This window comes from Tribolium castaneum, chromosome 8 (assembly GCF_031307605.1).
Source record: "Tribolium castaneum strain GA2 chromosome 8, icTriCast1.1, whole genome shotgun sequence".
Lineage (NCBI taxonomy): Eukaryota > Metazoa > Arthropoda > Insecta > Coleoptera > Tenebrionidae > Tribolium > Tribolium castaneum.
Window position 1 is genome coordinate 957,759 of NC_087401.1, and position 14,321 is coordinate 972,079.

The following is a 14,321-nucleotide window of genomic DNA, read 5'->3' on the forward strand; positions in this document are numbered from 1 at the left end:
CCTCGAGAACGCGAAAGGAACTGATGGTGCACTACTTGTTAAAAATGTTTTATATACGAATTTACTCCGAATCAAGACCCCACCTTTTAGTATAATCATCCAGTCAGAAATACGACTTCTCTATAAGTAACCGTATAAATACGAAGCCAGAAACGCAACTTTAGTCATTCGCAGTCGCAGTTGTAGCATACAAGTTATACGCGCAGCATATTCTTATAGTTTATTTTGACTTTTCCATAAACTACGAAAACCACCATCATATCAACATGTCTGGACGTGGAAAAGGAGGAAAGGTAAAAGGAAAAGCCAAGTCTCGTTCGAGCAGGGCCGGTCTTCAGTTTCCTGTTGGAAGAATACATCGTTTACTTCGTAAAGGTAATTACGCCGAACGAGTCGGTGCCGGTGCTCCAGTTTATTTGGCGGCTGTGATGGAATATCTTGCCGCTGAAGTTCTTGAATTGGCTGGAAATGCTGCTCGTGACAACAAAAAAACTCGTATTATTCCACGTCATCTTCAATTGGCCATCAGAAATGACGAAGAATTAAACAAGCTCCTTTCCGGTGTGACAATCGCTCAAGGTGGTGTTTTACCCAACATCCAGGCGGTCCTTTTGCCGAAAAAAACCGAAAAGAAACCATAAACAGCTAACTGTTGTCTCTCTAGTTGCTGTGAGAAGCAGCAAGCTACAAAAAAATAATAATATCGGCCCTTCTCAGGGCCATCATTTTTTTAACAAATAAAAAAAAGAATCACAAACTTTTTTTAAAGAGTAAATAAACATACCTACTTAAAGTTACATAAAACTTGGCAAAAATTTATTGCACGATTTAAAAAAAAAAGAGCACTCAAGATGTTTTATTTTCTTAATAGTTTAAAAGCAGGTAAATTTTTATTGCCTCTCCTAGACGGCGAGCTACACGCCGCGCCGGTGGGGGGCTAGCTAATCCATGTATATCGGTTAGGCTTTGATGTTTTCTTTCTTTAGTGGTAATTATTATTTATCTCTGAAAAGTCAAAATTCATCCCTTTAAGGAAAAGCATACGATTGATTAAACAACAAAGTCATAAAAACCACACAACTTTATTTGTTACATTTCCTAGAAATATAAAAACAGTTTGGAAATCAAACATTTATTATACTGGTGGTTTAACTGAGAGCCTTGTGATACGTACTTTTTTCATTTGTTTAGAAATATTTTTGTGGTTCTGAAAAGAACCGTTTTTTTTTCGTCGAAAATTAAAATGCGATGAATAGTAGAGAGTAGATTGATGTAACTAACGATGAGGAAGAAACATAAAAACCAAACAATGCTGGTATACCGGTATTGTCGTCGCCTCGTAGTCTCATAGATAAAACATAGGTTATAAAAAAAACTTAACCGCCAAAACCGTAAAGTGTACGCCCTTGACGCTTCAAAGCGTAAACGACATCCATGGCGGTGACGGTTTTACGTTTTGCGTGTTCGGTGTAGGTGACGGCATCACGAATGACGTTTTCGAGGAATACCTTCAGGACACCTCTGGTTTCTTCGTAAATGAGACCGGAGATACGTTTCACTCCTCCACGACGTGCCAATCTTCTGATCGCGGGCTTCGTGATGCCCTGGATGTTATCACGTAAAACTTTACGATGACGTTTTGCTCCACCTTTTCCCAATCCCTTTCCACCTTTGCCACGACCGGTCATTTTGAATGATTATTGATTCAAATTAAGCTTTGTTTCACAAAAGAAAACGACACAGATTTGACTGCTTCGTCGAAAACAACTACCTGCTCGCCAGATTAGTCAACTCATTTTATAGTTTAGTTTCGCTCCGCCTCTTAAGTTACTTTTTTGACCAATCAGATAACGCATAGTGTCACCCTAGTTAATAAAATACGGCGAAAAATTTTGTTGCAGGGTCATATGAACCGTCGCCGTTGTTAGTGACGTACGTAGGTGTTTATGTGTGTGTATGTGTAGTTGAGGGATAAAGAAGTAGTCAAAAAAATGGCCCGTACCAAACAAACTGCTCGTAAATCGACCGGTGGAAAAGCTCCACGAAAACAGCTTGCCACTAAGGCAGCAAGAAAAAGCGCACCCGCCACTGGAGGAGTGAAAAAACCTCATCGCTACAGGCCCGGTACAGTGGCACTGCGTGAAATTCGTCGTTATCAGAAAAGCACCGAACTGTTGATTCGTAAATTGCCCTTCCAACGCTTGGTCAGGGAAATAGCCCAGGATTTCAAGACCGATCTTCGTTTCCAAAGTTCTGCCGTTATGGCACTCCAAGAAGCGAGTGAAGCGTATCTTGTCGGACTTTTTGAAGATACAAATTTATGTGCCATCCATGCAAAACGCGTCACCATCATGCCTAAAGACATCCAACTGGCAAGACGTATTCGAGGAGAACGAGCTTAAAATGAAAAAATAAACAAAAAAAAAAACGGTTCTTTTCAGAACCACAAAATTGTTTACAAATGAAAATGTTTCGCAATATTGACAGTAATTAAAGTAATAGTACGCGGATCATAATGAATTTTAAACTCTGTCAAACAATAAAAACAATGATGCTTTTATTTATGATTGTTCGCTCTGGTTAAGGGTAGGTAAACAAATCGTTTTAATTGATCGGTACTTCAAGAACGGCGGCGGCATCAAAAGAATTTAATTTATTTAAGTAGGTACCATAAAAATGAGTAAAGTTAAATATCGAATAAAGTCATAAAAGTGGTTAGGTAGGTGAGGAGGGATAATGCGTTTTTAGCGCCGACACCCTACAGACATTATCGTTTGTTTGTTTGTATAAATTAATAATTATATTTCGATTTAGGTATATGCAGATAGGTGTGAAAACTTTTTTTTATTTGTATAGAAATTAATTTGTGGCCCTGAAAAGGGCCATTTATGTATGCCCTCGACGGCCTTAAACAGTCGATAATCCAGGACGTCACCACCATCATCATCATCATCATTATCATCATCATCGGTTCGTAGTCGACGACGACGAAGACGACGACAAATGAGATTATTGCCATAGCTCACTTCTTTCTTTTAGGAGAAGCAGGAGATTTCTTCGCTTTAGCAGATATAGCCTTGGCGCTTTTTGGTTTCGGTGCCTTAGGTTTCTTCGTTGGACCGGCCTTATTTGATTTCTTTGCTTTCGAAGGTGATTTCGGCTTTGATGAAGCTGTTGCCGCAACAGCTCTACCTGTAGAGGAAGCAGCGGTTGTTTTCTTCTCAGCGCCGACAGAAGCGGCCTTTTTTGCTTTCGCGACGGCTACGCTCTTCTTTTCGGCTGCGACTTTTTTCGCTTTTGGCGAAGATGGTTTCTTACCGGTTTTTGGTGCCGAAACGGCGGAACGTTTTCCAGTGTTTTTTTTAACTTTTGAAACTGCTGAGGATTTTTTCTTTCTTTCGCCAGTAGCAGCGGCTGCCGCGGCGGCAGCAGCTCTAGCAGCAGAAGCAGCAGCAGCAGCTCTGGCCTTTGCACCACCACCGGAGGCGGACGAGGAAGCAAGTTTAAACGATCCAGAAGCTCCCTTACCTTTCGTCTGAACCAAAGAACCAGAAGCGACGGCGCCTTTTAGATACTTCTTGATAAATGGTGCAACTTTCTCGGCATCTACCTTGTAATTGGCGGCGACGAATTTTTTTATAGCTTGAAGAGAAGAACCACCACGTTCCTTTAAACCCTTAATAGCGTTATTGACCATCTCGGAAGTGGGAGGATGAGAAGGTTTGGCTCTAGGATTTTTTGCTTTCTTCTCCTTTTTAGCATGATGATGAACTTGAGGTGAAGTCGTCGAAGCAGCAGCATTAGCCGATGCGGATTGATTTTCTACGTCTGCCATTTTTTTCTCGTATTCTCGTATTATTATTATGACAGCAGAATAGATATATACTTGATAGGTAGTATATAGTAGGTAAATATAAACCTAAACGAACCAACCAACACAATTCGAATACACGAGCGCTCAAACTAAAGATATTTTCGCGCCACGACTAAGTTTTTATTGCCTAGAAAATAAACCCGACCGCGGACTAAACAAACACCACGCTCGCCAACATTAAAATTATCGGGGCCTCACACTAGACTTTGGCGTGATGACATCGTTCCTTTTTGACGATCGTCAATGTTTTCGAGCCGACGACAAAACCAATTTTGAAAAAAAGATTTTTCCTATATATTCTGAAATTTATATCAACGAAACGACTATTCTCAGGACCTAGTGACGTCCTTACAGACGCTCGCCGTACCGACGACTTATTCGCGGTTAAAGAGAACATCAAACTGCGACGTCGTCGACAGATACTTACTGGGTAAACGTGAAAAGTTGGTCTTTGGTCTGTCGAAAGTCTAATCTATCCTCTACCGAATGCCAATAAGAATTTTTTTAAATACTTTTGTTTTTGTGCGGAAAAATTCTTTCAAAACAGTCGATGCACGAAACGAAACCAACTACGAAACCGGAACTTTTTGGAAGATGACGGGCCCCAGGAGTCATTAGGGTACATTGAATGCAAACATTAAAAAAAAAATAGTTGTTTATGTTTTCTAAAAGTTTTTTCTATACTTTGGTCTTGATAAAAACAACGAAATCTCAAAAAACATTCGAAGATGCAAACGTTTGATGTAAACTGTTGTATGATAGAAAATGTCACAATAAAAACGTTTATTTTATTAATATTTGTTGTTTTAGTATACTTATAACTTTACCGATGTTTCATTATTGTACAATACTCTATTTTATAAATAAAATGCATTTCTAAATAGAAACAAATTTGATTCGTTTCGTTGCAATGCGTTGTCATCTATACGTTCTAACTATTAGCAACATTCACTGAAAACTATTTTTAAACTTATCAATTTTGTATTTCAATTTCAATTTCAATAGTTAGTTCTATCCACCTACGTAATACAAATTCTGTCACTTTACACAAACACAAAAATGTGTTATAGTGAAGAATATGTAGGTAGTTAGTTACCAACCTATACACGTTAAAATATACTTTGGTTTTATTTGTTTGCATCTTACTGTTTTGTTTTTCTTTACCTAAAGTAAAAACCAAAATTCAACTTGGAACCAAAATTATTATAGAAAAGAACAACAACAACAACAACAACAACAACAACAACAACAACAACAACAGATGACAATGTAGTTTACTTCTTTCGTTTATATGAGATGCTTTTTTTCAAGTGACACTTCACAAATTGTAAATTCTACTAAAACAGATATACCTAATGTCTGTTTGTCTCTTTCTCTCTCTCTTGCACTCAATAATAAATTGGTACTTTTTAATAAATTAATAATACCTAGATAATAGGAAACTCTTTCCTTCGATGTCGACAATGGCGCGCGCGTATAAAATAAAAATAATTATAACTTGGAAGATAATTTAAAAATTATCACTAAAATATTTTTATTTATTTGCCTACGCAATTAGATAGAAATTTGGTAGAAATCTATTTTTACTAATTTGGATGATTTTTGATATATGAACCGAATATTTGATTGCATGTTTCAACAATAACTAAGATTAAATTCTCGAAACGTTTTACGTGGCGTATCATAATCTATTTTGCATTTAGATTAAAAAAAAGTATGTAATGTTTTGGTTAAGCACAAACGTGTTTCTAACTGTTTTTTTTTGTGATTTGAAGTAAAAAAAGTCATATACAAAATGAAAATTTTAAATATGATAGAAAGACAGATTGATAGATTAAGTAGATTAAGTTTACTAGATATAGATAGTTTAAGTTTAATCTGGTTTTTTTTAATTCTTAAGCACACAACGTCAAAGAAGTTAATTAAAATGTTGCCAAATGTTTATAAATATTAGATCATTTGTCTGCTGATCTACTTAATTCATAAACCGAGTAAGTATTGTAGACTTTATTGAATCAATAAAAAATTTACAACTTTTGATGAAACAAATATGTTTTTTATAAAAAATATTTATAGTGTTAATTTGAAGATATTTAAAAAAATAATATTTGTTACAAATTTTTATTTTATTAACAAAAATTGAAATAGTCATTACAGAACGCCACCGAGTTACTTTAAAATTGAAGAGGATAATTAATAAATAAGTTTATTAAAAAATCGAGAAATATTTGTTTGAATAAGATAGATTTATACAAATTCATTATTGTTTTAAAAATTAGTAAACATGGTTTTCTTTATCTGTAGATATTATAGCTAATAAAGATGCGTAAATTTTCTAGATCAGGCAACTAACATTTTAAGCATTGTCATAAAATTGTCATTTTTTGACTATTTTTCATTTGGAAGTATATTAAGTATTTAATATAAATACTTTTTTTTTGTTTTAATCAGTTATTATTAATTCTATTACATTTATTTTTTTGTTTTGTTTTTACTTTCCAATATTAAAGCTTCTGTACTAATAATATTAGCTTTGTTTGCGTAGGATATTTAGGACTAATCCTAAATTAGTCCAAGACTCATTTAAAGCGCATGTGCGGTTCTGAACCAGCTATGGATTATCGTTTACCACAAACAATAATATACCGTTGTCAAGTATGCAGTAAATGTTTAAAAATCGGAAAACCGCAAAAAATTATCACAAAATTATAAAAGAGAAACATTGGTACAAAAAAGTGTAAAATGTAAAAAACTACTCATTTTCACATTCACAAAAGTTATTTTACAAATAATTTCGATTTAGTAATATATTAAATAAATCTCAATAATAAAATAGACAGTAAAGCACCAAAACACGAGAGTAACAAAGACAAAACCGCTTTCGTCAACTGCGCAAGTCTAGAACTAAAAATCTTTGATCGAATGAACATGAAGATCGTTTGGACTGGTTCTGAACTGATCCGGTATCTAGGTTATATTCTCGACCGTGAACGACGGCCTGTAACTAAAAGTTCAGGTTTTTCTCTCATATGTACTGTGCATGCAATTAATGCCAGAACAAGCTCATCGATCGCTATCGTGAACAAAGCTTTTGATTCCCTATCCGTATACCTATGACTAAACGTAATTATCATAGTAAGATATTATTTTATTTATCTGTTTAAGGTTTGAGAATAATTGTACAAGTACAAGTATAGAGTTAAGAAGATAAAGTCAGGTTAGGTCAGGTCAGATCAGGTCGGGTCGGGTCGGGTCAAGTCGGGTCGGGTCGGGTCGGGTCGGGTCGGGTCGGGTCGTGTCGGGTCGAGTCGAGTCGAGTCGGGTCGGGTCGGGTATTAGAGAGGGGTATTGAAAATGAAGAAATATAAGCAAAAACTTATAAGTGTGCAGAGGAAACTCCTTCGGCCCACATCTTGACTACGCACTCGCGAAGGGTAAGATAGCCACGGGAATGCTGAGATCTCTCGTATGTCGGCGGAGCGCGTTGTCAATTGACAACAAGCTCTTGTTGTACAAATCAGTGATCCGACCTACCATGACTTATGCTTCTGTGGCTTGGGCGTTCGCGCCCTGTAAGACTCGGATGCATAAGTTACAAACTTTCCAAAACAAATTTCTCCGTCAAGCATTCAACGCCCCGTGGTTTGTTCGCAACAACCAATTGCACCGAGAGGCGAAGATGCCGACGATGGAGGAATTCTTCCGTGAGACCGCCGAGCGAGCCTTTTCGAAGGCGGAAGCCCACCCGAACCCCCTGGTGCGAGAGGCCGTTGACTACGACGAAAACGGTCCGTCCAGATGCAAGAGGCCAAGGATGGCTCTCTTGTGATCGAAAAATGCCTTCTCACTCAGATCTTCCGAATCTGGTAAGCATCAAATGTCATTGCCACATTTATCTGTCGCAGCTCTTTTCAGATTCCATCAAATGGATCACTTCGGGGGAATCCCCGGAGCGCCCTCTTCTTTTCTTCTGGCGCCATGCAAACCGGCATGGCTACCCAGCGTGCGTTCAGGTATGAAGGACCAATGGTTCCGATCCCTAAGGTGACGCGAGGGGTTTTAGTGGGTATTGTCGGCTTGCACATTTACCGACCGAGTCCCACATAACCAGACCTAGTCTGGTATGCGTAAAAGCATTTCCCCTCAGATAATAGCAGAGGTCGCTTCTGGCTTCTATCGCCTTTCAAATTAAAGACAGTAGGAAGGTACTTGATAGAACAGGCAACAAGCATAAAGTGATAGAGCAATCTATCACGGCATGGCAAGCCAGATGGGACAACAGTTCCAAAAGAAAATGGACGCATCGCATCGTCTTATCTCGAACATAAGTCGGTAGATGGAAAGGAGAAAACCTGTGAGACAGGTAAATTACTACCTAATACAGTTTTTAATAGGACATAAGGCTTTTCTGTCATATCTACACCGTATGCATCGAGCAGATGATGACCGCTGTGTATACTGCAACGAGGAAGATACAGCCGAACATGTGTTTTTCGAAAACATGTGTTTTATCAACGCGATGCCATTCGATAGAAGTGGGAATTACAAATAAGTAATAAACTTATACATGATAATCTAGTTGAAAAAATGCTCGAGAACAATGAGCATTGGAGAACAGTACAGAAATTTACAGAGGAGATTTATAAAACTAAGAAAATGGGGGAAGAAGGAAGAAATCAATGTTCGAAAAGCTCTGATTCTTCGTAAACGAAAAGACGTAGAAAAATGCCCGCTGAGGGACCTAGATCATCTGCCGTAGGAGGCGGCCAGAAGATGTCTTGGAAACCAGCGTGCACGATCTAAGAACGGAGGCGCTAATTCCTGGAGAAAAAGAATAAGCTTTCACTCCTGACGGTATGGTCAGGTCAGGTCAGGTCAAGTGGCTGAGATGGGTGGCTTAGATTCTATACATTAGATATACCTTTTTCATTGCCTAGTATGGTTGAAAGTGTATTTTGGACATTTAAAAAAACCATACAAATCTTAAGAATGCATCAAGTTCAAGAAAATCTAAGAATGCTTCTCCTGTAGAAATGTCATAAAAAGATATTGGAAGATTAGAAATAATAGTTGTCTGAGATAGTTCAAGCATTAATAATTTTAAAATAGCAAACACATTATATCTTTGATCAAGTTTTGGGTATGGGAAAAAATTGACAAAAACACATTTTCTGAGCACAGAAGCTCGCCGGAAAAACGAAAACTGAACAATGTAAGGAGCTGTTTTAGCGCAATTCTTTAGATTTTATACGACAATTTAAAAAAAGTAAATTTTAGTCTATTTTCCAATTTAAGAAAAAAATACACTGGAAAAAATATAACGAAAATTTTCAAGATATCACAGCTCTAAAAAACTTGGTTTAAAAAGTTACCAGAATTGACCCACATGGATGGGATTCCAAACCCCGATTAACCAAGTGTATGTAATAAAAAGGTAGTTATAGTAAAAAGTAATCAAAAAATTGTTTTGCTAAATTATTGTTTTCTATGTGAGGCCATAAATTAATCATTCCACTCTTGTATATAGTTTTATAAATCGAATTTATAACAAACATTTAGGGTAGATATCTACTATAAAAGATTTGTTTATTATAATAAATTGTTAGTTAATTTCTTTGAGGAAAGTACTATTGATCTATTTATTTTTTATAATTATTAATAATAACTATTAGTGTACCTATTAATAGCGCAAAGTTGTACCTTTGTCGATTGAAGCATTTTCTCAAAATCGACAATATAAATTTGCGCTCGCAACACACATACACAAAACTTTTTCTGAATCTCCAAGTATTAACAATATACCATAATATTCAGAACAAAACCATGTAACAATTTATTAAAATTGGCAATTATTTATTTTCTGTTTACTCGTTGTTACTAGTAACTATAGCTAGTTACAAAAATCACTGGACATTTGATTTCAAAAAAAAAAAAAATAATAATAATAATAAAAAATAAACAAAATGGGAGAACAAGCATTTTTTTCAGTTATGTCGCTTTAAAGCGACAAAGTGACAGTTTTGGAGAAACGTCAACCTTACGTTGCTAATATAGACATTATAATATGTAATAATTATAAATGACAGCACAACAACTTATACTTATTTTAAGAAATCCGCGTCTTAATTATGCACCCAAATATAATACTAAATATTAAACTAAAAAGGATGTACAAACGAGAGAATGTTATAAATATTTTTTAAATTTCTAATTTAAGAGTTCGTCGCTGCTCCTTTCAGATTCCATCAAATGGATAACTTCGGGGGAAAACCCGGAGCGCCGTCTTCTTTTTTTTCTAAGGCAACACGGCATGGCATGGCTGCCCAGGGTGCGTTCAGGAATGAAGAACCAATGGTTCCGATTCCTCAGGTGAAACTGAATTCGTATCAGAATATGTAGTATTGTTTGTAATGTAATAACTAAAAAAAATGAAATTAAGACATATAGAAGAAACACTAAAGAGAGTTAAGAATTTGATTAATCCGAGATGTTACTTTCCTGCTATTTCTTGATTTCTTTTGCGTCGCACTTTTACCGATGTAATTTGTTTTTGCTGTTTCATTTTAAATTTAATTTAAAAAGAGCTTCGATTGATAAAAAAAAATCTAGATTTGAGTGGTCGGTCATTAGATTTATTTTTTACTTAATGAAACAAATTTTATTTACTTTTAAATGTTAATTGTGGTTCTGAAAAGAACCGATTTCATTTTTTTCTTCTTTTTAAACGATGAAAGAAAAAACTTCTCTATTTTGAACTTGTGTATTTGGTGACGGCTTTGGTACCTTCAGAGACTGCGTGCTTTGCCAATTCACCAGGCAACAAGAGACGAACCGCTGTTTGAATTTCCCGGCTCGTAATCGTCGAACGCTTGTTGTAATGCGCAAGACGAGAAGCTTCAGCGGCGATCCGTTCAAAGATATCATTAACGAAACTGTTCATGATGCTCATCGCCTTGCTCGAAATACCGGTATCGGGGTGTACTTGCTTCAATACCTTATAAATATAGATTGCATAGCTTTCCTTCCTCCTGCGCTTCTTTTTCTTGTCGCTCTTCGAAATATTCTTTTGAGCTTTTCCAGCCTTTTTCGCTGCTTTACCGCTTGTCTTTGGTGGCATATTTTTTAATATTTCTAATCTTAATAAAGAAAAAAAAAACACGACACAAACGAACTGTAATACGCACAACGAACACAAAATATACCTGTCAACTTGAAAGTTCAAGTTAAAATCATGGTGCACTATTCAATTCAATTCAAATACGTTTATTCAAAATAAATTACATTTCAAAAGGGATTTTGATAAAATATATACAAGATATTTATAACTTAATCTACGAGTCCGGACTGTTTTAGGCTTTTGGCCTCTTCAGTCAAGGAAATGGATGAATGTTGTGTGGGAGTGTGTGTGTCGTCGGGTGGTGAGTGAAAGAGTGAGAAGTTTGGGGCTCGTAGGAAGCTGTGGATGTGGATGTCGTCGTGGGTGTCTTGTCGGTGTCGTCAGTGGCGTCTCATTGTGAGGGGCGTCTCTTCAACGAGAAGTTGAAGATTGTCGGGCAGGTCGGGGTACAGCGCTGAGAGAAGCGCCGTGGGTGGATGGGGCAGTTTTCTTCTGGGGATCCGGGGGACTCGGTTGCGAAGAGTGTTGTCGCGTGTGAGAAACTTATGTGAAGTGTTGAGTGTGTTTTGGGCAATTGTGTTGTTGTTGTTGAGTGTGCGTTTGATGTAGTTTTGTTGGAGTTTGTGAAGACGGTCTGTGATGGGGGTGGTGTTTGTGTCCTGGTGGAGGGAATTGCTGGCGTGGAAGCGGTCGAGGCGGTGAATTCGGCGAAGGATTTGTCGTTCGCATGTGGCAATGCGATGTGTCTTGGTGTGTGGGAGAGATGCGTAGATGGGGGCTCGGTACTCGATGACGGGTCGGATGAATGTGTTGTAGGTGTGGAGAAGAGTGCGGGAATGGCACCCTTGGAAGTTTCCCATGAGATGGCGGAGGAGGTTGGATCGGTTGCGGACTTTCTTGAGCGTGTTCTGGAGGTCGGTGTCGAGTGAGCATGTGTGTGTGTAGGTGATTCCTAGGTACCTTGTGGATGGCACAAGGTCGATGGGTGTGTTGTCGAGTGTGATGGTGATGTCGCGTGGGTCGAATTTCTTGTTTCGTGTGAGGTTGGGGTGTTTGAAGAGGATGGCGGTGGATTTTGTGGGGTTGATCTTCACTCTCCACTTGCGAGTCCATGTGGAGATCTGGTTGAGGAGGGGCTGCAGGGTCCTGGAGGCTGAGGCGGCGGTGGTCCGGGATGTCCAGAGGGCGGTGTCGTCGGCGAAGAAGCGGGTTTTGGTCTGGTGAAGATCGGGCCCTTGGAGCGGAGCCGACGCTCGTTCTCCATTGTGGAAACTTTTGCAATTTATCACTTTGGATTTCACTGTCACTTCACTTAGCAAACAATCGAGTGGCTGAGCGATCAGAGTCAGCGCAGAGACTCGATGTGTTCACCTCGAGAACGCGAAAGGAACTGTGATGGGGGCGAAAACCGAATTGTTCAGGGGGCAGTAGGTTGTTTTCTTCGAGAGTGTGTCGGAGACGAGAGGCAAGAATTGTTTCGAAGATTTTTCCCAGAATGTTGAGGAGAGAGATGGGACGATAAGAAAGTGGGTTGTTGGGGTCTTTGTTGGGCTTGGGAATCATGATGGTGGTGGCTTCTTTCCATGGGGTTGGAAAGTGACCGGAATTGAAGCAAGAATTGTAAATTGTGGTGATGGATGTGATGGCTGTGTCAGGGAGATGTTTGAGAAGAATGGGTTTGATCTGGTCTGGTCCTGGGGCTTTCGAGTTCTTCAGCCGGATAATGAGGGCTTTGATCTCGTCGTCGGTGGTTGGAGCGGTCAAGTCCGGGTTGTCGGGTGGAAAGTCTGGGTCGGGGTCTGGGTCGAGGTCAGCGTCGTAGTCAAGTCGGGGGAGGTTTTGCCTGAAACGGAGAGTGTTGTTAGTGACTGTGTTAAAAAAGTGTTGGTTGAAATGTGGGTCATTGGGGACTTGGTGGATGTTTTGGAGGGTAGCAGCAAAACAATTTGCTTTGTCTTGTGGGGTGTTAAAAATGGTGTTGTTGACTGACAAATGGTGGATGGGGTGAGATTTTCGGCCTGTGAGTGAATTGAATTTGTCCCAAAACTTTTTACCGTCTCGGTAATCGAGGGAGCTACAACTGTTTGACCAGTGGGCAAGACGAAATTGGTTGATGTCACGTCTTATTTGTGCATTGAGACGGTTAAAGACAGTTTTGAGGACTGGAGATCTGGTTTGCACGAATTCGCGATAAATTCGGCGTTTGACTCGGATGAGGGCAAGGATTTGAGGGGGCAATGGTTTGCGATTTGTTGGAATGTGTTTGATGGGTACAAAAAGTGTTTGAGCTTGTTTGATGAGTTGTGTTAGTTGTGTTACTTGTGTGTCAATGGTGTTGGGGTCAAGTGTGTCGTCAATGTGTGGGAGGTTGTTTGTGATGTAATTTTGAAAGTCGGTCCAGTTTGTGTTGTTGAAATCGAAAATGGGGATGTGCGTGGGTCGCGGTTGGGGGCCTTGAAGTGTGAAGTTTGAGACAAGAGGGAGATGATCGGAGGTGACTGTGGTGCCAATGAAAGAGTCTGTGTTTGTGATGTGTGTGAGATTATCGGTCACAATGATGTGGTCTACGATCGATGTGCCAACGTGATTGATGAGTGTGGGAAATTGATTTCGAAGACGACAAAGAGGAAGAGTGTTGAGAGAGCGTGTGAGGTGTCTGCCGTTTGTGTTTGAAATTGTGTCACCAAAATCGGTGTGTCGAGCGTTGAAGTCTCCGAGAATGACTGCGTGTCTGAATGTGGAAGTGTAATCGAGGAGTTGGGTACTGACGGTTTCGAGAGGAGGATTGTAATAACAAATAAACAGAATGTTTAAATTGTTAATGTGAATGGTGGCTGCAACGGCTTGAAGGTGGTCAAGATGAGGGGGTAAGATGTGTTGAGATGAAGCGAGTGAAGTTGAGACAAGAAGTGAGACGCCGTGTTTGGCTCGGGTTGTGGGGCTGGGTTTGTTGTAGGAGTGGAAGCCTGTGATGTTTACGGGTCGTTTGGATTGTGTCTCTGTGATTGCTGCGATGTGAATTTGGTCGATGTGTAGAAAATGTCTCAAGGAGGCAAATTTACGAGAAATCCCTCCCGTATTGACTGTGGCGAAATTCAGAGAAGCCATTTTTGAAACGGGGGCCAGAAGGATTCACCGAAATGGTGGATTTATCCAAAAGTGAAGTGAATTTTGTTTGATGAGTGTGAGATTTTTAGATCGCGTCGGAGACAAGCGCGAGCGGAATGTTCGAGAACAGATTGGATTTTCTGTTTCTCGAACGGAAAAAGGTCAAAAAGGGTTTTTGTGATGAAGCGTAGGAATTGACGGGCAGAAACGAAGGGTTCGCGC

At 39.0% G+C, this 14,321-nt stretch overlaps 1 protein-coding gene across 1 annotated transcript; it reads right to left on the reverse strand.

Annotated features, from left to right (window-relative positions):
- Window positions 1–1,067: 1,067 nt before the first annotated feature.
- Window positions 1,068–1,767, reverse strand: LOC135266892 (histone H4). The gene has a single exon (XM_064358331.1). It carries the CDS (start codon window positions 1,686–1,688, stop codon window positions 1,377–1,379), a length of 312 nt encoding a protein of 103 aa, XP_064214401.1. The 5' UTR covers window positions 1,689–1,767; the 3' UTR covers window positions 1,068–1,376.
- Between the last annotated feature and the right edge of the window lie 12,554 nt (window positions 1,768–14,321).

Coding starts and splice junctions, on each gene's coding strand:
- LOC135266892 (XM_064358331.1), bottom strand. CDS start 1,688: ATGACCGGTCGTGGCAAAGGTGGAAAGGGATTGGGAAAAGGTGGAGCA.